General features: G+C 45.2%; 1 protein-coding gene across 2 annotated transcripts in view; it reads left to right on the forward strand.

The window, feature by feature from the left end:
* The window catches only part of LOC119969489 (beta-1,4-galactosyltransferase 5-like), a 121,453-nt gene that overhangs the window by 69,851 nt on the left and 28,103 nt on the right, over nucleotides 1–23,499 (forward strand). The window contains exon 2 of one of the 2 annotated variants that reach the window (XM_038803171.1): nucleotides 9,435–9,569. In XM_038803171.1, the coding sequence (XP_038659099.1) occupies nucleotides 9,435–9,569 (135 nt within the window). The remainder of the gene's footprint in view (nucleotides 1–9,434; nucleotides 9,570–23,499) is intronic. The other variant, XM_038803172.1, reaches the window with a different exon arrangement.

Here is a 23,499-nt window from a genome sequence, read left to right on the forward strand (position 1 = left end):
CCCCCCCCCCCAGGTGCAGCCTAAAATAGCCCGATGTCAACCTATTTGTCCGTACGCTCGCCACAGGCACCTGATACAGCAGCCTAACCCAGTTGTTGAAGCCCTGTCCAAACCCAAACTGCCCCAGCACCTCCCATAGATAGGTCCATTCCACCTGGTCAAATGCCTTCTCTGCGTCCATTGCGACCACTACCTCTACGTCCCTACCCTCTGGGGGCATCATGATCATATTCAACAGTCTTCTAATGTTGGCCGCCAACTGCCTGCCCTTAATAAATCCTGTCTGGTCCTCCCCAATGACATCTGGAACGCAGTCTTCTATCCTTGAGGACAAGAGTTTGGCCAACAGTTTGCCGTCAACATTTATTTAGGCGATCGGCCTGTATGGCCCGCATAGCTCCGGGTCCTTCTCGCGCTTCAAGGTCAGTGAGACCGTGGCCTGTGACATCATCGGGGGAAGCCCCCTCACTCCCTTGCCTCATTAAACGTCCTTGTCAGCAGCGACCCCAGCATCCCAGAGAACATTTTATAAAACTCCAGTGGGTACCCATCCGGTCCCGGGGGCTTACCCAACTGCATGGCCTTCAGCGCTTCTGCTATTTTTTCAATCCCTATTGGGACCCCCAGCCCTTCCTCCACCTTCAGGAACCCCAGCCCCCCTAAGAATTGCCTCATCCCTTCCGGCCCAGCTGGGGGTTCCGACTCATATAGCCTGCTATAAAACTCCTTGAACACCCTGTTAACTCCTGCTGAATCTCTGACCAAGTTTCTGTCTTTGTCCTTCACTTTCCCAATCTCCCTGGCTGCCTCTCTCTTTCTGAGCTCTGCGTGAGCATTTTGCTGGCCATCTCTCCATACTCCTATTTCGCCCTCCTCACCTTCCTCAGCTGCTCCACCGCCTTCCTTGTAGTTAGCGAGCCAAACTCTGCCTGTAGCCTCCGTCGTTCCCTTAAAAACCCTGCCTCTGGGGTCTCCGCATATCTCATGTCGACCTGAAGTATTTCCCCCATATGTTGATCCGCCTTTGCTCTATCTGCCTTCTCCCTGTGGGCCCGTATCGAAATCAGCTCCCCTCTGACCAGCGCCTCCCAGACCATTACTGCCGAGACTTCCCCCGTGTTATTAACTTCCAGATAGTTCTGGATGCATTTCCCCACCCGCCCGCACACCACCTCATCCGCTAACTGTCCGACATCCAATCTCCAATGCGGCTGCTGGCCACACTCCTTGCTCACCTGTAAGTCCACACAGTGCGGGCATGATCCAAGACTGTGATTGCTGAGTATTCGGTGTCCACTCCCACCGTCATTAAAGCCCTGTGTGAAAGCTTTTTCTGAAACACCAAGTTTCCTTTTATTTTCTAGCAAAAAATACTAATGGCAATCTAGGATTGTTGGTACTAGACTGAATGACAAGAGTTAAATTTAGCCATGAAGGCAGCACGGTGGCGGAGTGGTAGCACTACAGTCTAACGGCGCTGAGGTCCCAGGTTAGATCACGGCTCTGGGTCATTGTCCGTGTGGAGATTGCACATTCTCCCCGTGTTTGCGTGGGTTTCACCCCCACAACCCAAAGATGTGCAAGGTATGTGGATTGAACATGCTAAATTGCCCCTTAATTGGAAAAAATGAATTGGGTACTCTAAATTTATTTTAAAAATGTAGCCATGTAAAACCTGCTGCATGGTATTATCGTTTGACATGGAATTGCTTCACTTCTCAAATTTTTGACATGCTTTTTTGATACTGATTTGAATACCATGTCATGTATCGGGCAATGGAGAGGACCGAGCAATGGAGAGGACCATCACTTTCCTTAGTTAAGAGTTTCAAAATTGCATGCACAAGGTCATTCATTAAGCTACTTTGAATAGAAGTAAAGGAAGCACATGATTTCAGTCTTTGCTGGAAAATCATATGGAAACGTACCAGGTTTTAAAAAAAAAAACTTTTTGCTATTACTGTACAAGCTGGGCTGAGTATATTGTAAATGTTGCTGCAGGTGATATTTCAATAAATTAACATTTCATGGAACTGGCTCACATTTGAAAATATTTTTAATTGTGGGGAGGGGATGTGGAAGGGAATCAGAAGCTACGGGGGCAAATTAAGTCTCTGGGGGCGATTCTCCGAGCGCCGGGCCGGAGAATCGCTGCAACCGTGCCCCGACGCCGGCGCGTGATTCTCCGACTTGCGGAGAATCGGCGACATTTGCGCCGGCGCGCCGCGGGCCGCTGGAATCAGCAGGGACGCCGATTCTCCGGCCCGGATGGGCCGAGCGGCTGCGTGGACATGACAGAGTCCCGCCGGTGCTGTTCACCCTTGGTCGCTGCCGGCGGGAACTCTGTGGGAACGGTCGGGAGGGGGGAAGGGGGGCTCCTTCACCCGGGGGGGGGGGGGGGGGGCTTCTAATGGGGTCTGGCCCGCGATCGGGGCACCACCAATCTGCGGGCCTGCCTTCTGACGCGGCCGGCCCCTGAACACCGGGCCGGCGCACTAAAGAAGTCCCCCGCGCATGCGCATGTTGGCGCACCCATTTGGCGCCGCGTAAGGAGGTTGGAGTGGCATGAACCGCTCCAGCACCGTGCTGGCCCCCGCAGGTCGTACCTGGGCCCTGTTCGCGCCGTCGTGAAACACGATGGTGTTCACGACGGCGCGAGCTCTTGGCCTCCATATCGGAGAATCACCCCCTCTATGTCCAGTCCACTCCACAAATTGGTGTCATTATAGTTCACGTTTGAAATTAGTGCTTGCATCAAAAGTTTTAATTTGTCTACTATGTCTACAATGTGCTTTGAACTGTAACCTGTGGTTCCACATGAAACTGATCAGCATTTGAACTTGGCAGCATTCATGGCATCAACCGTAACTTGTGAACAAAGTCACAAGGCCAGTCTGTAGAATGTGAGCCATGTTCAGCATTACTTGATGTGTTTGCCTCACACAGTATTTGTTTAAAATAAAATCATGCTTTTAGGTCTTCAAGGTCTGTCATATTAGTACTGACTAATGAAGTACCTTTTTCATTTTAGAGACTTGAGATCCAATGTTAATATCAGATATCCTTGGTAAGAGCGAAGCTCTTTACTGCCCCTTACCAATGTGCCTAATAAAAGGGTTGCTTATTTAGAAGATTTTGTTCGCAAACATTCTAACTGTATTGAATCAAACGCAGACATTAATACAAAGCATAGTACTGAAATAAAAAGAGAAGGCGCTGGAAATGCTCAGCAGTCTGGCTCATCTGTGAGGAGAGAGAGTTAACGTTAGAGGTCAATGACCCTTTGTCAATTCTGACGAGAGGGCACTGGCCTGAAATATCAGAACTGACAAAGGGTCACCAACCTGAAATATTAACTTTGGTTCTCTCCTCCCAGATAAATCGTATTTCAAGCATTTCCTGTCTCAAACATAGTCATTGTTTACCTACTACAGCATGATTTAATCATTGATATCTATTCATTATGTTTCAGTGCAATAGACTGCAATGGTTAATATAATTGACTACATTAAATTATACTTGTTAAAATTATACTGAACTAATTTTAATTGTACGTGTGTGTGTATATAATCATCACTTGGACTTTTCCAAAGCATTGCGAGATACTTTTGTAACATATTGATGTGATTTGCAAATGACTGGACACCAGCCCAGGGCTCTCCATTTTTGCACTGCCAGTTCTCAATTTTCTATGCAATAAAATGTATTAGTCCGAAGTTAGGAGCTGGCGAATGTACAATTAGAAAATCCCAGCCAGCATCAGGATTTGGTGATGTTTGACTATTTTACGATTAAATATTCCCTGTTCAGCATGATTTGAATAATGAGGTCTAAAAATACTTACAAGCCTTCTTTATGGGGTTAGGTTATGACACATTCCACTATAACTGCTCCAATGGCTCAGTTGAGCTGGATAAGGAAGCTAGGTTCCCAGTTACTGCATTCAATGTTCCCAGCCTGGTCAGGAGGTGCAATTGACCTCTTGTGCCCTGCTTTACAGAAGGGGGCAAATTGATTATGAGAATCTAGGATAATATAAAGGTCTGGATTTTACAAGGGGCGAGGTAGGTGCTTCTTGTCATTGTCCCTCTCAAACTTGCTGCAACATCAGGATGTAGTGCAGCTGCAGATTAGCATAGAAATTGTGACGTTGCGGTTGTTACTCGGTGCTTCATCAGAGCCTGTGCTTTCGACCTTCCCCCACCCCCACCCACGGCATTGCTTTTAGAAATCCTTAAAAAAGTTGCACCTTGTTGAATCAGGTGTAACCAGGAATTTTAATAGTAATGTGAGCAAATTTAAAAAAAACAAATCTTGGGATGTGGGTGTTGTGTGGCAAGGCTAGCATTTGTTGCCCATCCCTAATTGCCCTGGATGAACTGTACCCTTGAACCAATACAGTCCACGTAATGTTGTGCAAGTACACTCGCAGTGCTGTTGGGAAGGGAGTCTTCAACTAATGATGGTGAAGGAATGTGTGGTCTACTAGGATGGTAAGTGGCTTGGCAGGGAACCTGCATGTGTGCTGTGTTCCTGTGTGTCTTAACCTTTTAGTGACAGAGTGTGTGGGGTTGGAAGATGTTGGCGAGTTTCTAAGGTGCATCTTTGTAGATGGACACTGCTGCCTCTGGTATCAGTGGTAGAGGAAGTGAATGTTTAAGGGGATGTACAGTTTTGATCTTGGGTGTGTTGTCTTGGATGGTGTCAAGATTCTGAGTGTTTTGAGCTGCATCATCCAGACAAATTGCAAGTATTCCATCACACTCGACTTGTAGACGGTGGGCAGGCTTTGGGAGGTCAGAAGGTGGTTATTCACCACAGAATTTCCCAGCCTCTGATCTACCTATACATAAATGGCATTTACTGTATATGGTTGGTCGTGTTCAGTTTCTGATCAACTGCAACCCCCCAGGGTGATGGTGAGGGATTCAACAATGATAATGCTGTTGAAAGTCAACGGGAGGTGGTTAGATTAACTGTTGTTGGAGGTGACCATTGCCTACCACTTTTGTGCAGTGAACGTTGCTTGCCACTTATCCCAAGTCTGAATGTTGCCCAGATCTTGCTGCATGCAAGTGGACTGCTTCAGTATCTGAAGAGGTGCAGATGGTAATTGGGAACTGTTGTTTTGAAGTGCAATCCTCTGAACACCCCCACATCTGATTTTTTTTTGGAGGAAACGTTGGATGAAGCAGCTGAAGATGGTTGGGTCTAGGCACACTCCTCGGGACCTCCCTGCATTGATATATCCTGGGGTTGAGACTTAACGATCTCCAACAACCTCTACTGTCCTCCTTTGTACTAGATATGACTCCAAGAGAGCTTTTCCCCTGATTCTCACTATTGTTATCCTAACTGATGTTACTTCTTGACACATTAGATTCCAGACCAAAACTTGAACTTTTTTTTTAGAAACCAGGGAGGGCAGTTACTGAACATATTCACAGGAATCTGTTACTGTAGCTTTAACAAAAGAATAAAATATACATTCGGCAGAACAAATGGAACTAGGTCACTTTACAAAAAGGTTGGAAATGCTACAAAAAGGTTGGAAGTGCTTCAATACAAACAATTCCAATAAACGAGTGAAATTACACCAACTGTACTTTTAAAGATGCAAAGAAATTTGTCCAGCTAACATAAGTTACAATATCTATCTTGTACCCTCGTTCACAGTAAGTATGCGATACATGTAAACTTGAGTGGTGACCAGTGGTTGGATGCAACACACTTCCAAAACCAGATCACAGTTGCCACCAAAACAGAGATTTTAATCAACCCTCAAGACATGAGCCAAAAGGTCTCACTGAAACTCTGTCTTTCTCATAAGGCTTTCCAACTTCCACGCTCAATGAAACTTTCTTGTAATCCTTCCCAAATGATGTTTTAAATCAGACGTTTTCCAACATGGATTCAACTCCAGGGTTTCAATCTCTATTTCCGATGTTCCATTCCCTGAGGCTCTACGTGCATTCAAACTTCACTTTCCATACACAGCCTCAATATGTGCCAAACAGAACTCCACTGTTCCAACCCATGATAAGGAGTCTCCAACCTTCAGCTGCCTCCTCTGATCTTCTAGCTTATTTCAAGCCCACTTTATGTTAAATCAGCTCCCTGCAGACGTGTCTCTATAAAAGATGTGTCTTTTATTCTGCTCCTTGTTTTTAACTTCACTTAACAGGAAATTGAAATAACTCCTGTTCTTGCCCCTTAATTAGACTGTCTTCTTAGCGTCTCTTTCTGTCCCACTCCCTAGTTTCAGGCCACCTTCTTTGTTTTGCCTATGTTTGGACCAAGGTGGCAAGAAAGCCTCAAACAGGTGGTCGTGGTGTCTGTGAGCAGATTGTTGCTGAGCAAGTTCTATTTGATAGCACTGTTGATGATCTCTTCCATCACTTTGCTGTTATTGAGTGTGAGCTGATGGGGTGGCAATTAGCTTGGATTTGTGGATGGGATATACCTGGGCTGTTTTCTAGAGTTTGGTAGATCAAGATTGATTCCAGAGATGAGGGGTTTGTTGTATAAGAGATTGAACAGTTTAGGCCTACACTCTCTAGAGTTTAGAAGAATGAATGGAGATCAAATCGAGGTATATAAGATGCTAAAAGGTATGGATAAAGTAGATGTGGAGCAGATGCTTCCTCTTGTGCTAAGACAAGAAGTCATATGTCTTAGGATAGTTAGTAAATTTAAATCCGAGTTGAGGAGAAACTACTTCTCCCACAGTTGGGCTGCAAGGTAGCACAGTGGTTAGCACAGTTGCTTCACAGCTCCAGGGTCCCAGGTTCGATTCCGGCTTGGGTCACTGTCTGTGCGGAGTCTGCACTTTCTCCCTGTGTCTGCGTGGGTTTCCTCCTGGGTGATCCGGTTTCCTCCCACAGTCCAAAGATGTGCAGGTTAGGTGGATTGGCCAAGCTAAGTTGGCCTTCATGCCCAAACAAAAAGGTTAGGTGGGGTTACTGAGATGGAGGTGTGGGGTGCTCTTTCCAAGGGTCGGTGCAGATGCGATAGGCCGAATGGCCTCCTTCTGCACTGTAAATTCTATGTCTAAGTGAGCTGAAACAGTATAGCGTGGCTAAGGGCAGGGCTATTCTGGAGCATGTCTTGCTGCAGCTGGGATGTTGTCTGGGCCTTCAACTATTTCTTGATATAATATAGAGCAAATCAAACCATTGCTGCACAACCAACTGACCCTGATTATATATTTGTGGCGTGTTGTTGTTAAATGTCATCATTATGATTAATTAGATTTTAAACTAAGTGGTTTTTAAACGTTTCAGCTTCTACACCTTCAACCTGTTTGTATGTCCCAATCTTTGACTTGCTCAATGAAAAAAAAAAGTCAGCTAAGAAAGGGACGCATGAAAATAAAATTGCTTACAGTGTGAAAATCCTTTAATGCAGTTGGTTTCTTGGACAGATTGATGGCATCACATCTGTTGCATGCTGTGAATTCCCAGAAAAAACCATGTTGTAATCAGTTGCACTACCATTGCAGAGTGAGGAAGTTTAAGTTCTCGCCACAGCAATCTTTACATGTCTGGGAGGTTGACCGAGAATTGATCATCTTGACTTGAGGCACTGTATTATCAGTATCTTTGAGAATTGCCACCATTCGCACTACTTTGTCACAGGGTCATTTCAGGTTTCCTCTGAAGATCATTGCGTTCTTTCAGTCTTCTGTGTCTGCGCTGTCTCACTGAAGAGCTACCAAATTAGTCCGATTTTGTTCTTTTCCCCACAGCGCTGTTGATTGCAATTGCATTCTATCCAATTGCTTTTGAAATTGACTATTGAATCTACTTCCTCCATTTCTGGCAGTTTATTCCAGATCATAACTTGCTCTATTTATATTGGGGGGGGGGGGGGGGGAGAAAGAGGAGAAAATTCTGTTTCTCTCCTGGATATTTTGCCAATTATTCTTCCCCTCTCCTCTGGTCGCCAATCCTCCTGCTATTAGTAACATCTACCAAAGCCCTTCATTTTTCAGCACCTATCAAATCTTTTTAAGGACTAAAATTCCAGTTTCTCTCCACATAACTGAATCCACCATTCTTGGTGACGTTCTGATAAAGCTGCTCTGCACCCTTCCTAAAGTTTATCCTTCCTTCCTACATTTTTGCGCCTAGAATCAGACACAATACTCTAGCTGAGGCATAACAGTAAAGTAAAGGTTTGCCTTTCAAATTGCTTTTTGTTCATTTTGTTTAATATGCAAGTTGGGTATTTTTCTCATTACTCATTAACTGAGGGAGTAGTTTCCTTTTGTAGATTGGTTGTATTTTCCAGGTTCGAAATGTAATCAGTTGAAGCCACATGTTCCCCTTTTCCAAAATGATATAAATCCACTTAACCAGGAACAGTTTAACTGCTGAGCTGGTTAGTGATCCCAAACACAATTATAGAACATAGAACATAGAACAGTACAGCACAGAACAGGGCCTTCGGCCCTCGATGTTGTGCCGAGCAATGATCACCCTACTCAAACCCACGTATCCACCCTATACCCGTAACCCAACAACCCCCCCCCCCTTAACCTTACTTTTTAGGACACTACGGGCAATTTAGCATGGCCAATCCACCTAACCCGCACATCTTTGGACTGTGGGAGGAAACCGGAGCACCCGGAGGAAACCTACGCACACACTGGGAGGACGTGCAGACTCCACACAGACAGTGACACTTGCTGCCCAAGATTCATTCATTTTAAGGCAGTTAGACTGGTGCGTGGGTACCTTCCCTGAGAATGGAACCACCCTCCCTCTACCGCATGGATATAAATAAGGCTCATGGTGGCATCGGATTTATTGTAGATAAGACAAATGGCATCCTGAAGTGACGCTCCAGTTACCATGATACTCCGAGCAGAATTATGGATTACTGTTAGAAGGGTGTCTTGAATCGTGTTATTCAAGTTCCTTGATTGCTTTCAGAGGAGGAAAGTGCACGAGGCCAGCAGGGAGATGAGACATCTGCAGGGACATCTCAAAAGGATAAATGCCTGTTTTGGTGACTGCAAAGACAGTTTCTTGACGCACGTCATTTTGAACCCATTCAATGCTAATTTTTTTCCATTATTGTTCTCTTGGCTCTTTAAGGATTGGTCCTTTTTTTACACACCCTTTGACTTTGCTTGCCTGTTTCTGGGTGTTTGCTCATCCATGGCTGCTGTGAGCACATAATGCTCCATTTAATTTGACCAGGAATAATTAACGTGCAAAGTCTGAAACTCCAGCATATGCACCCCGTTAGTCTGTGTCTATTTTTGAATCAGTATTATTAGGCTGGAGTTTGTAACTTTTTTGATTTTAATGAGGTGCTTGATTTATTTCTAAATTCAGCTGTTGCTGTTTACCTTAATTGAACTGTAATTCCCAGTTATGCAATTTTGCTGAACGGTATTTAATTGTGCACTTTTTTTCTTTTTCCAGTAAACACGTATCTATTTATGATGCAAGCCCAAGGCATCATGATCAGAGAGAGTGTGAAAACAATGGGATCCCAAATGTATGAGCAGGTGGTACGCGGCACATATGCCAAGATGAACGGCAGCCTTAATGGTACAGGTATTTATGCAGTAGCCATGGTAACAAATTAAAATGGAAAAACATATTCCACATTTGCAGAATAACTGGCCCTTGTTTAACATCTATAGATATTGGACACCGGGAAATGAGAATTCCTTTACAAATAGTCTTTTGGTAGTACAGAACTTGGTATTGCTGAAAAAGAGAGACATGTTGAACCTTTTCATCTTGCACTCATCAGGACATTTGCAAGAATACCAAATATACAAGGAACGTCAATTCGTGCTTCGATAAGAGAGTGCCACTTGGTTGGCAAGTGGACTCTGACTGGTGGAGGTGTTGCCAACACATTGGATATTCTTGCGAATGTTCTAATGAGTGCAAGAATATATCATTATTTCAGCAATGACAAAATTCCTTGGCAACTAATTGTATTCATATTAAAATTCAAATGATTTTATAATCTAATAATATTTTGCATATTTAAAGTGTATTTATGTGTTGATGGCACTTTTGCCTTGATATTTACTAGGAATGTCGTAGTTTAAATTCTAATCACTGACGTGAGCACCTAATCTAGGAATCTACTCATCACACTTTGGTGTGATACTTGCTGAGTTCTGCATTGTTGACGGTGCCATTTTTTGGGTGATACGTTAAACCTAAGCTCTGTCTTTTCATGCTGACATAAACGATCTCCTGGCACTATTTGAAGAGCTGTGGCATCTTACACTGTCTATTTGTCAGCGACCTGCTATGAAATATTGCTATTACAAATGGCTAGCGTGTTTTTTTTCTGGTCAAGTAACTGTTTTTGGGTAAAGTTGTTTTTTTTGTGGCGATTTTGGAGAAAGTAGTGAGGTGTAAATAAACACAAGGACATTTTTCTTGCTCTGTCGAAGAGTTGAACACATTTATGCAGTCTGCTAAAGGTACAGGGGACATGTGCTGCAGCTTGAAATACATGGTGAACCATAAGGCACTAATATAATATGCAACACTTCATAGCTCGTTAGTTCCCCCGAGTATGTTGTTTTTTGTCTCCCATGCAATTTCTTGAGAGATGGAGATAAATAGAATAACAAGGGGGAAAATTCCCTGGAAACTTTTTTTTTTCCAAATCCCTGAAGTGATCAAAGCCAGTTTAGGAGATCACATGGCACTTGGCCTCCAAATCATGTGATCTCTGCCTCGGTCAAGAACTGGTGCAACTACCTCTTCAAGAATTAGTGTTCACTATTCTCTGGGAAAAGGCTAACTGCCTAACATGCAGTCTGTAGGCTGGTGGAGTCATTATAAAATTTTAAAATATTGGAAAATTTGAATCTGGAAAGTGTTTTTTCGGGTCACCATCTGTAACTCTAATGAACTACTGCTTTAATACAAATGAAGTTGCAGGACAGAATTTTATCATTTGTGCACCAAGTGCTGGCCCAAGGGACAAGCCAAGCGTCCAGCTCGCAGGTTACAGAGCTTGCTTTCCTTGTTAATTGAGCAGTTGGAGCAAATACAATCTGCAGGCGTGGACTACGCCAACAAGCTAGTGGGGTGGGAAGGGAAAATGCCGGCAACTGGAAATCCTGAGAGCAGGGTGTCCCCCCCCCCACCACTTGGGAGTGCACACCAGGTCGGCTCCCTTTTCATGGTTCCCCCTGTTGTAAAGCTCGCTGATGTCATGTCAGCGAAGGGGGAGTTCCCAATATGGGTGGTGGGGGGGAGACAATATGGTGGGGAAGAGGCTCTCGATCTTTCTGGGCGAGAACCCTGTTAAGTCACTGGTGGGATACTAGGATCTCAAGATCTCACCAGTGAGATTTATGTTTATTGCATCTCACGATACTTTACGACCATGTCGCCATTTACGCTTGTGGTGGACAGGGGTGCAAAACCGTGGCTATAATCTGGAAAGCAATATGTTGTGCTTAATCTATTGTTTAAAGAATCAAGTATTAAGCTGCATTTAACATTTCCATGTATTCATGGAAAAATTGTTATTTAGTGCTCAGTTTTCAACCAAAAAGATAAGAGGGAGGATGTATTAGAATTGCAGGTGCCTGGTCTTTGTCATAAAATGCAATATGTTTGCAGAATTTGACCACCTGGCTTAAATGCAAATTAGCACTGTATAAAGTCTGACATTGAACAGTATACAGATGTATTGTGTCGCCAAATTACAAGTGATTATCCAGGCTTGTGTTTCTTGCAGTTTACTGTCTGGTTCGGTATAGCATGCAGCACTAGTGTTTGCTTTCACAATGGAAAGCAGCCACTCTTATGGATTGTTTCCGTTTAGTTTTGCACTTCCTCTTTCCAAGTGTTTAAATTCAAGGTTTTGTAACTCTGGAAACCCCAATGAAGAGTTTAGCCAAGCCATCACATAGTAGAAGAGGTCTTATAGTGCAGTGGGTGGCATCCCTGCCTTTGAGCCAGAAGCTCCCGATTCGAATCCCACCACAGGACTTGATGGGCAAGCAGGGTACATTTACAATACAGCCAAACAGGTTTAATGTTCAGCCTGCAAAATCCTTCTGACTTGTAAAGGCTGGCGGTAAGAGTGGGAGAGATTTCTGGTCAGTCATTCTTGATATGGACTGATGCCCCTCAAGCTATAAGTCTCCGACAGATGAGCGACCTGTTCCAGGAATAGCTTGTTATGGATATGACCTAAGCCCACTGCTGGGAGTGGGGAGACAATTGGAATCACCTAGTAGGCAATCCAAATTTGATCTTTCCATTGATGGCATGCCTGTTCCAGCCCTCAAATCGCCACCACAAACCATTTGTTTGGGTGTGAAAGTTGTTGTTGCGGACCCCAGAACACTAGAGCAAATTAATTTACCCATATATGTTAATGCTAAAAGATGCGCAGGTAATGTCCTTTTGGGGAAGGAAATCTTCCATCCTCACCTGGTCTGGCCTACATGTGACTCCAGACCTACAGCAATGTGGTTGACTCTTGTATGCCTCTGAAATGGCCTAGCAAGTCACTCGGTTTGACTCACCACTGCAAAAACACAAAACAAATGAAAAGAAACGGACTGACCACCCGACATTGACCCAGGCACCAGAAACAACAATGGCAAACCCAGCCCTGTCAACCCTGCAAAGTCCTCCTCATTAACATCTGGGGGCTTGTGCCAAAGTCATGAGAGCTGTCTCACAAACTAGTCCAACAACTGCTTGACATAGTCATCCTCTCAGAATCCAAACTGAGCACAGAATCCTACATTACAGACTGTGATTCAGACTCCACTATTCTCATTCCTGGGTATGTCCTTTCTCAAAGCAGAATAGGCACAGCAGAGGTGGTGGCACAGTGGTACATAGTCAGGAGGGAGTTGCCCTGGGAATCCTAAATATCAACTCTTCGACCACATGACGTCTCCTGGTTTCAGGTTAAACATGGGCAAGGAAACCTCCTGCTGATTACCACATACTGGCCACCATCAGCTGATGAATCAGTACTCCTCCAAGTTGAACACCACTTGGAGGAAGCACTGAGGGTGACAAGGGTGCAGAATATGCTCTCATGGGGGACTTCAATGTCCATCAGCAAGAGTAAAACCACAGATCGAGCTGGCCAGATCCTAAAGGAAAAAGCAGCTAGACTGGGACTGCAGCAGGTGATGAGCGAACTGACAAGAGAAAAGCATACTTGACCTCATCCTCACAAACCTGCCTGCTGCAGATGCACCAGTCCATGACGGTATCGGTGGAAGTGACCAATGCACAGTCCTTGTGCAGACAAAGTCTCATATCTACATTGAGGATACCCTCCCATCGTGTTGTATGGCACTACCACTATGTTAAATGGGATGGATAGACTTCGAACAGATCTAGCAACTGAAGACTTGGCATCCATGAGGTGGTTTGGGCCATTAGCAGCAGAATTGTACTCGACCAAAATCTGCAATCCCATGACCCGGCATATGCCTCATGGTATCATTGCCACCAAGCCAGGGAATCAACCCTGATTCAATGAAGAGTGCAGGAGAGCATGCCAAGAGCAACACCATGCATACTGAAAAATGAGGCGTCGAAAGCTACAGCACAGGGCTAATGTGCCAAATAGCATATGCAGCAAGTAATAGACAGAGTTAAGCGATTCCACAACTAACACATCAGATCTAAGCTCTGCAGTCCTGCCACATCCAGCAGGGAATGGGGGTGGACAATTAAATAACTCACTGGAGGTGGAGGCTCCACAAATATCCCCATCCTCAATGATGGAGGAGCCCAGCACATATGTGCGAACGACAAGGCTGAGGCATTCGCAACAATCTTCAGCCAGAAGCATTCAGTGGATGATCCAGCTCCGTCTCCTGCAGAGGTTCCCAGAATCGCAGATGTCAGTCTTCAGCCAATGCGATTCACGCCAGGTGATATCAAGAAATGGCTGAAGGCAATGGATACTGCACAGGATATGGGCCCTGACAATATTCCGACTTGTGCTCCAGAGCTTGCCGTACCGCTGGCCAAGCTGTTCTACTACAGCGACAACGCTGGCATCTACCAGGCAATGTGGAAAATTCCCCAGGTGCCCTGTTCACAAGAAACAGGACAAATCCAACCCAGCTATCAGTTTACTCTCCATCAACAGCAAAGTGGCAGTGCTATCAAGCGGCACTTAGTCAATGATAACCTTCTCACATATGCTCAGTTTGAGTTCCTCCAGCATCACTCAGCTTCTGACCTCATTATAGCCTTGGTTCAAACATGGACAAGAAGAGCTAAATGATGTGATTTGAAAGTGACTGCCCTTCACATTAAGGCAGAATTTGATCGAGTATGACATCAAGTTGTCCATGTTAAACTGGAGTCAATGGGAAAACTCTCTGCTAGTTAGAGTCAATCCTGGCACAAAGGAAGATGCTTGTGGGTGGTTGGAGGTCAATCATCTCGGCTCCAGGACTTCAGTGCAGGGTAGTGTCTTAGGCCCAAATGTCTTCAGCTGCTTCATCAATGACCTCCCTTAGGGCGACATGGTGAAGTGGTTAGCACTGCTGCCTGACGGCGCCAAGGACCCAGGTTTGATCCTGGGTCACCGTCCATGTGGAGTTCGCACATTCTCCCCGGGTGTGCATGAGTCTCACTCCCATAACCCAAAGATGTGCAGAGTAGGTGGGTTGGCAACGCTAAATTAGCCCTTAATTGGGGGAAAAAAAGAATTTGGCACTTTGATTTTTAAAAGTATAAATTTAATGACCCTTTCCACCAGTATGGTGGCAAGTGATTAGCACTGCTGCTTCACAGTGCCAGGGACCCAGGTTCAATTCCGGCCTTGGGTGACTGACTGTGTGGAGTTTGCACATTCTCCCCGTGTCAGCATGGGTTTCCTCTGGAATGTTCCTGGTTCAACTGGTCCATGGGTGCTGAGTTTCTGTAGGAAGTACGTTGTGTCGCGACAGAAGCTGGGCGTACTTTGTACAATGGGTTTCAAGATGCCCTCTATGTAGCCAGAGAGGTTGTCACACAGGGTCCCATTGCCTGAAACAATAGGACGGCCTGGTGTGTTGGCCTTGTGTATTTTCAGGAGGCAGTAGAGATCATCAATGCGGCGAGTATGTGGGATGAGAGCACTTAGGGTGCTCTGAAGGTCAGGATCCAAGGTCTTGATCAGTCTGTTGTTGGCGGATGTGTTACTTGGTCGGATCTGCGGGTAACTGTCTGTAGTGTTCCTGGTTGTTGAGTTGTCGGTATACTTCTTTGCAGTAGTCCGTTCTGTTCACCTGAGGAAGGAGCAGTGCTCCGAAAGCTAGTGTTTGAAACAAATCTGTTGGACTTTAACCAGGTGTTGTAAGACTTCTTACTGTGCTCACCCCAGTCCAACGCCGGCATCTCCACATCATCATTAAGATGAACTAGGAATCCTTCCATGTTCTCAACTAGAATGGATCAGTTTCCCATTTAATTCCATGGTATCACATTGAGATTCGTGAACTGACTGTATCCTATGATCAGATGGTTTTGCTTCATTTAGCGAAGGGATTTCTTGTGGCCCAATACACTGCATTCCATTATGAAAATCTTAATTTCACTAAGCCATTTGAATTATTAGTATATCAACGGATGGGAATTCTGTCTAGGTTCAGCTTTGCCAATTGTAAAGTGTTCGGTTCGCATTAAGTTGGAACATCTGAACTGTCAGTTCTAGCATCTAATTAATTAGCAGAAATCTCAAAACAGTCTTTCGAAATTCAATTCACAGAATCACAAAATTGTTGTGCCACAGAAGGAGGCCATTTGGCCCATCGTGTCTGCACCAGCTCTCCAAACAAGCGTCAGGACTCCGTGCCATTCCCCTGTCTTTTTCACAAGAACAGCAGCCCCAGCATGGCCCAGGTGTGGACCGTCCCAACAGTACTGATCCCACTTTCCCGAGTACTGGTGTCAGTGCCCCACGAACTGGAACCCGCTTTCCTCCCGCTCCAGTCTTTGAGCGACGTATTCAGCTCTGTAATCTAATTTTTCCTATGCCGGTTTGCATGTGGCTCAGGTAATAAGCTCAGGTTCAGAGATTCTGACCTTTTTGAGGCTTTGCTTCTTAATTTGATACCGAGGTTCTCATACTGATTTACATAGGCAACACAAAGAAGGTTATTCAATGTGGTTTGTACCTTCGTGGACCACAACAACTGAATCCTCCCCTTCACAAAGTTCCCTTCCAATCCCGATCTGAAGCCCTGAACCTTGGCACTGGGCTGACAACAGCCGTTTGGACTTGTAATCTTTGCAGGGAATGGTGTCAACCCCTCTGACTCTACTATCACCTAGTGACTGTACTGTCATGACTACCACTCCTTATTGCTCCCCTCACTTGAATAGCCTCCTGTATCATAGTCAGTTGCCTCATCCACCCTGCAGCCCCTAGAACAGTACAGCACAGAACAGGCCCTTCGGCCCTCGATGTTGTGCCGAGCATTGATCACCCTACTCAAACCCACGTATCCACCCTATACCCGTAACCCAAACAACCCCCCCTTAACCTTACTTTTTAGGACACTACGGGTAATTTAGCATGGCCAATCCACCTAACCCGCACATCTTTGGACTGTGGGAGGAAACCGGAGCACCCGGAGCAAACCCACGCACACACTGGGAGGACGTGCAGACTCCACACAGACAGTGACCCAGCCGGGAACCGAACCTGGGACCCTGGAGCTGTGAAGCATTTATGCTAACCACCATGCTACCGTGCTGCCCTACTTTCATCCAAACGAGCCTCAAACCTGTTGGACACCTGTAAAGGCTAAGGTTCCAGTACTCCTATTCTCCCATTAATATTTGCCTCACCTTTCAGTCTTGCATACCTCTCCCTGACCACTGGCTAAATCAGAAGAGCCTGTCCTAAATGGTGTAACTGCCTCCTGGTGCAACAAATACAGGTAACTTTCCTCTCCCTGATGTATCGCAGTGTCTATTGTTCAGCCTCTGGCTCATGAACTCTGAGCGGAAGCTGCTCAAGTTTCAGCTGTTTACCGCAGACATATTTGCCCTGGATCAAATTGGCAGCCAGGTGCCCCTACTTGCTGCAGCTGTCTCATCACATGTCTTGCCATCCTTAATTTGTTATAATTAACCATTGAATTATTTTATTCAATTATATATTTTACTTTTGCTTTTTTATCAACCTTGCCGCCAGTTGCCAGACTATTTTGAACCTTTGGAATAGAATAAACCTCAGTCACGTTACTCAACAAATAACTAGCTTCTGTAGCAGAGTAAGACCACTTCCTCAACACTTGCGAAAGCTTGAAAGCAAAAAGAGCGCCTATCTTTAAATTACCCAACTTTCAGCACACTAAGTCTCACTTCTTCAAGTTAATCTGCATAAAATACCACCACCTCCTCCTCCTTTTTGTTGCTCAGAAACAAATTTGACCAATAATTTTTAAATAATAAGTCATTGAAGTCTATGAAGGGAACTTCCAGCCGTGAATATTTTGTGTGTATTTGCTGAGCTATTGTGGCACATATTGCTAATTGCAATTATATTTGCATTAGTTTGTTAACTGATGTTCTGATATCCACCATCTTTTCCAAAGGGAATTGGTTATGTTGTGCATTACGTTCATTAAGCAAATGATCACAATGGAGCGCTTGTTAATCCCTTGAGTAAACACCACAGATGTATGGATATACTGCTTCTGAATCCTAAAACAAAGGTGCAGTTGAGATAGTCAACAGTGGATTTCATTAAAAGCAAATGACTGTGGATGCTGGAACCTGAAACAAGGACAGAAAATGGTGGACAATCCCAGCAAGTCTGACCGCATCTGTGGAGAGAGAACAGTCAACTTTTAGAGTCTGGATGACTCTTTGTCAAAGCTGCAGAGAACTGGAAATAGGATGAGATTTATCCTGTTGTGGGGGATGGGAGGGTCATGGTGCAGTGGGACTGGAAAAGAGGGCCAGCCTCAGGTGGAGACTGACAAGGATGTCATGGACAAAAAGACGAAGCAAATGGAAATGCTGCTGGTGGTAATGACCAAGAAAGGTGTTGATCGTGGTTCATTAAGAGATCAGAATGTGTTAATGGCAGAACAGGGGTAAGCAGAGTGTCAAAAGACAACCAAGGTCTGACAACAGATGGTCTGGGATGGGGGGGGGGGGGGAGGGGAGATAATGTTGAGGGAAAAAACAGATTGATGGAAGAAATAAAAATAAATTAATGGAAATAAAAATGGGGTGAAGGTGGAGGAGAGAGTTCACAATCTGAAGTTATTGAACTGGGTGTTAAATCCTGAAGGCTGTAGCGTGCCTAATTGGAAGATTAGGTGCTGTTTCTCCAGTTTGTGTTGGGCTTCACTGGAACATTGCAGCAAGCCAAGAACAGACATGAGAGCAGGGTGGAGAGTTGAAATCGCAAGCGTTGGGGGGCAGATGGACTGAAGGTGTTCTGCAAAGCGGTCATCCAGTCTGCATTTAGTCTCTCTAATGTATGGTAGACTGCATTGGAAGAGCGAACACAATAGACCAGATTGAAGGAGGTGTATGTGAAGCGCTGCCTCATCTGAAAAGTGTTTTGGCCCTTGGATGGTAAGGATGAGGTAAAGGTAGCACAGTGGTTAGCACTGGTGCTTCACAGCACCAGGGTCCTGGATTCGATTCCCGGCTTGGGTCATTGTCTGTGTGGGGTCTGCATGTTCTCCCCACGTCTGCGTGGGCTTTCTACGGGTGCTCCGGTTTCCTCCCACAAGTCCCAGGTAATTTGGACATTCTGAATTCTCCCTCCGTTTACCTGAACAGGCGCCGGAGTGTGGCGACTAGGGGATTTTCACAGTAACTTCATTGCAGTGTTAATGTAAGTCTACTTGTGGCACTAATAAAGATTATTAAAAAGGGGCAGGTGCTACACCTTCTACAATTACATGGGAAGATGCAATGGGAAGAGGGTGAGCTGTTGGGATTGATGGAGGAGTGGACCAAGGTATTCCGGAGGGAATGGTCTCTGTGGAATAATGATGGGGAGTAAGAGGAAGATTTTTGGTGGTGGTATGCTGGAATTGGCGGAACAGGCAGAGGATGATCCTTTGAATGTGGAGGCTGGTAGGGTGAAAAGTGAAGACAAGGGGAACCCTACCCTGGTTCTGGGAGGGAGGGGGAGGGGAAGGGGTGAGAGCAGATATTTGGGACATGGATTGGACACGGTTGTGAGCCCTGTCAACCACAATGGATAGGAGACCATGATTAAGGAAGACATTTCAGCAGCACTGATTTGGAAAGTGCCATCATTGAAACAAATGTGACGGAGGCAAAGGAATGGAATGGAGTCCTCACCAGATGTAGGGTGTGAACGGTTGTAGCCAAGGTAGCTGTGGGAATCGGTGGTCTTGTAATGGGTATTAGTGGACAGTCCATCCCCAGAAATGGAGATAGAGAGGTCAAGGAAGGGAAGTGTCAGAGATGGACCATGTGAAGGTGATAAAGGGGTGGAAATTGGAAGCAAAAAGTTATTAATTTTTCCCAATTACGGAGGGGAACATTAAGTGGCACCGAAATAGTCATTGATGTGCCAATAGAGTTGTTGGAGGGGGCTGGAGTGGGAATGGAACAAGGAATATTCCACATACTCCATAAAGCGACAGGAAAAATTGGGATGCATATGGATACCCAGGGCCGTGCCTTTGGTTTGGGGCAAATGTGAAATGTTACAGGAGAAATTGTTCACCGAGAACACCAGATGGAGGAGAGTGGTGGTGGATGTCGATTGTTCAGGCCTCTGTTCGAGATGAAGTGGAGAGACCTCAGACCATCCTAGTGGGGAATGGAGGTATAAATTGGTCATCCATGGTAAACGGGGCAGTTAGGGCCGGTGAGCTGAAAGTTGTTGATATGATGCGGGGCAGCAGAGGAATCTCAGATGTAGGTAGGAAGGGACTGAACAAGAGGACAGAGCATGGTGTCAAGATGGGGAGAAATGGGTTCAGTGGGCAGGTGCAGGCTGACATGATGGGCCTACTGGGACAGTCTTGTTTGTGGATTTTGGGGAGGAGGTAGAAGTGAGCTGTTGGTTGGGAGACCAGTTGGAAGCTGTGGAGGGAATATCTCCAGAGGAGTCAGCGACAGTCCTGGAAAATATGGCTTGATGCTCGGTGGTGGAGTCATGAGCTAGGGAGAGGTAGGAGGAACGTCTGAGTTGGTGTGAGGTAGAGGTCAGTTTGCCAGACAACAGCAGTCCCACTCTTTGTCGGCATGCTTGATGACAAAGTAATGGCTATCACAACATCAGTGGATTTAGTCTCGTGATTTTCTTGCGGAGCAGAAATCGTATCTTAATTGTCTTTTTCCATTTACTGTACCTGTACTCCTTGGAAGCATTATTCAAATCTAGGAGGTAAAACCTTGGAAGGTGTCGTTGGGCAGCAAGGTAGCACAAGTGAATAGCACTGGCTTCACAGGGTCCCGCTGGGTCATTGTCTGTGCGGAGTCTGCAATTTCTCCCCGTGGCTGCGTGGGTTTCCTCCGGGTGCTCCGGGTTCCTCCTACAGTCCAAAGACGTGCAGGTTAGGTGGATTGGCCATGATAAATTGCCGTTCGTGACTAAAAGGTTAGGAGGGGTTATTGGGTTACGGGGATAGGGTAGAAGTGAGGGCTTAAGTGGGTCGGTGCAGACTCAATGGGCCGACTGGCCTCCTATGTTCTATGTTCTACCCTTGTGATGTGTGCATGCATCTAATATTGCACAATTGGTGAATATATTCTTCATCAGGCCCAAGAGGAGGAAGTTTACATGATCTGTCAAGAAAGGAACTATGATCCTTTTTTTAGCACTTCAGGCTAAAAGTCTCTGAGATGGAACTGTGCTTTGGTTCCACTATGAAGGAGTTGCATGCTTTTATGGTCACCAGTTCAGGGGGTTATTACAAAGCATGCTGAAGCACAAATTAAGTTAATATTAGTGCACCAAATTTCTTCTGATTCTGGTCATATTCGATATCTCTCTCTCTCCTTCAGAATCATGTTGGTGGTTTCTGTCTTTGCAGAAGCGTCACATTGGTTAAAATAGAACAATGACTCTTGCACCATGTAAGCATGCAAAACGGAGCGTTAGTTGAATGGAAATTTAATGTAACAAGTAGGAGGAATGGGAAAAAGTGTTCTTTCCATGAGGAGGTTGATGCTTGCAATCTAACAGTTTGGGCCAGTGACTCCACACTAGGGAAAATAACAATTGTATAAATGATCATTCTAGCAGAAATATATTGCAGCTCACTATTTTATGGACCGGGTAATTGCTGGGTTGTAGGGTGCCCATGTACTTATTTTGTTTAGTTCGGCCTTATTCCATTCCGAGTTGGGTCTTTTTTTACAGGAATGAGCCCAACACCTCCATAAGTCAGAAAAATATATTTCTCCTTTTATTGTCCTGAATGGCATCGTGGAATTGTTTGAAGGAGTATTTTACCTCCCTAGAAAATTAGATTCCATTATGTAGTTGCATAGTGTACTTTGTGTTGTACCTTATTATGTATTTTCTTTTCTTTTCATGTACGTAATGATCTGTTGAGCTGCTTGCAAAAAATACTTTTCACTGCATCTCGGTTCACGTGACAATAAACAAAATCCAATCCCATGATTTTCACTTGGGCATTCGCGACCTTTTGGATTGTTAGTTTGTGACATTTTCAAACCAGAGCAAGTCCCTTGCTCCTGTTTATTGTGTTCATTCAGTATTGTTGGATACCACCAAGGGGCAACTTGGTCAAGCTCTGGTGGGTCATCGGATCATTCTGCTGCTTGATTTGAATAGGTAACCAGTTGAACAAAAGCAGAGGGATTTGTTCAAAGGGCTTCCAATTTAAAGAGGCTAGTCTTTTTCAAAAGATCATGAGTGGGAATCCCTGACCTGCCAGCCCAGTTTTCCGGCGCGTCCCCACCAGCAGTGGGATTCTCCGTTCCAGCAGCCAGCCAATAGGTCCTATGGTGGCCACCCCCCACCCCAGACCGCCCTCACACATAGCCCCCCCCCCCCCCCCCCCGAATAAGGTCCCCTCCTGCCCTCCTATCAGCCCTCCCCCCAACTGCGGTGGTCTCGGACTGAGTCCACAGCCACCACGCGAGGTTCCCGAACGGCAGGACCATGAGAGGTCCATGCCGTCGGGAATTCGGCCAGTTGAGAACGGAGAATAGCGGGGCCGGCCTCGGGCAATGGCCTGAGGCGGTGGATACTCGGCGCAGTGTACTCCCCCGAGTACGCCGATTTTGGTGGGGGTGGGGGGCGAATAGCGAGACTGGCGGCATTCCTGATTTCATGTGCGAAAACGGATTCTTCGCCCCGTCGCCTAACACTATTTCAGGGGGTGGAGAATCCAGCCCCTTTTATTCTCTCTTTCACTGTACCATGTTACATTTTCCACTCCAAGGCATTTATTACCAATGCATTCCTCAATTTCTAAAAGTCCGGAGTGGAATCCATCAGTTTCTCTCCACAATATATAGGTAATAATTGTGATCACTTAGCTTGGTACTCAATATCGACCTTATCTTAAATGTTTCTACCAGATTATACAAAATCATAGTATGACACAAGGGGGGGGGGGACAATTCCGAAAAAATATATTTATATTTTACTAACTGGAAAAGTATTATTAACTCTTTTTGTCAGGATACTTCAGTTTTGATTTCTGTGGTTGCTGACCTTTCTTTTGTTAATGTGTGATTTCTCCCCCTTTTCCCCATACTCTTGTTACCCACTTGAGGACTTGGAAGATGGTGCTTTTCAGCATGGCCCTGCCTAATTGTTAGGCTGTGAATTGGGTGACAATATTATCAGAGTAGCATTACCCCAATTAGTGCTCTAATCCCAATTCAATTTGAAGAGGGCATTTCCTCCAGCTATGCTGTTTGCAACTTGTTGCCTGAACACACATCTCGATGTATTTTGTGTCCAATAAAATTGAGAATCTCACAGATTGTAATTACTCCAGACTGTTCAAAAAATGTATGTTTGCCACTTGTTAGCAGGAAGTTTTCTTTTAAATTTAGAGTATCCAATTCATTTTTTCCAATTCAGAAGCCATTTAGCATGGCCAATTCACCTACCCTGCACATCTTTGGGTTGTGGGGGTGAAACCCACGCAAACACGGGGAGAATGTACAAACTCCACACGGACAGTGACCCAGGGCCGGGATCGAACCTGGGACCTCTGCACCGTGAGGCAGCAGTGCTAGCCACCGTGTTCCCCGGCTGGAAGTTAATATGTACATAACGTAGGGAAACACTATTTGCTCACAGTAAATCTTTGCACAAATATAGTGGGTAGATTATAAGACTGTACAAACCCCTAAAGTCTAATGGATTGCAATATCTTGCTTTTGTGAAATTAGAGCACTTTTGAATGGCAAGTAAAATGTTTTATATTTGACATAACGCTGGTACTTGCATGGAATCCTGATTTATTAATGCATGTGATGCAGTTTTAGTTGTGACATGCCTAAAGTTCTGAAGTTTACTGGCTCTCCACTT

The sequence above is a fragment of the Scyliorhinus canicula genome, chromosome 7 (assembly GCF_902713615.1).
Source record: "Scyliorhinus canicula chromosome 7, sScyCan1.1, whole genome shotgun sequence".
Taxonomy (NCBI): Eukaryota; Metazoa; Chordata; class Chondrichthyes; order Carcharhiniformes; family Scyliorhinidae; genus Scyliorhinus; species Scyliorhinus canicula.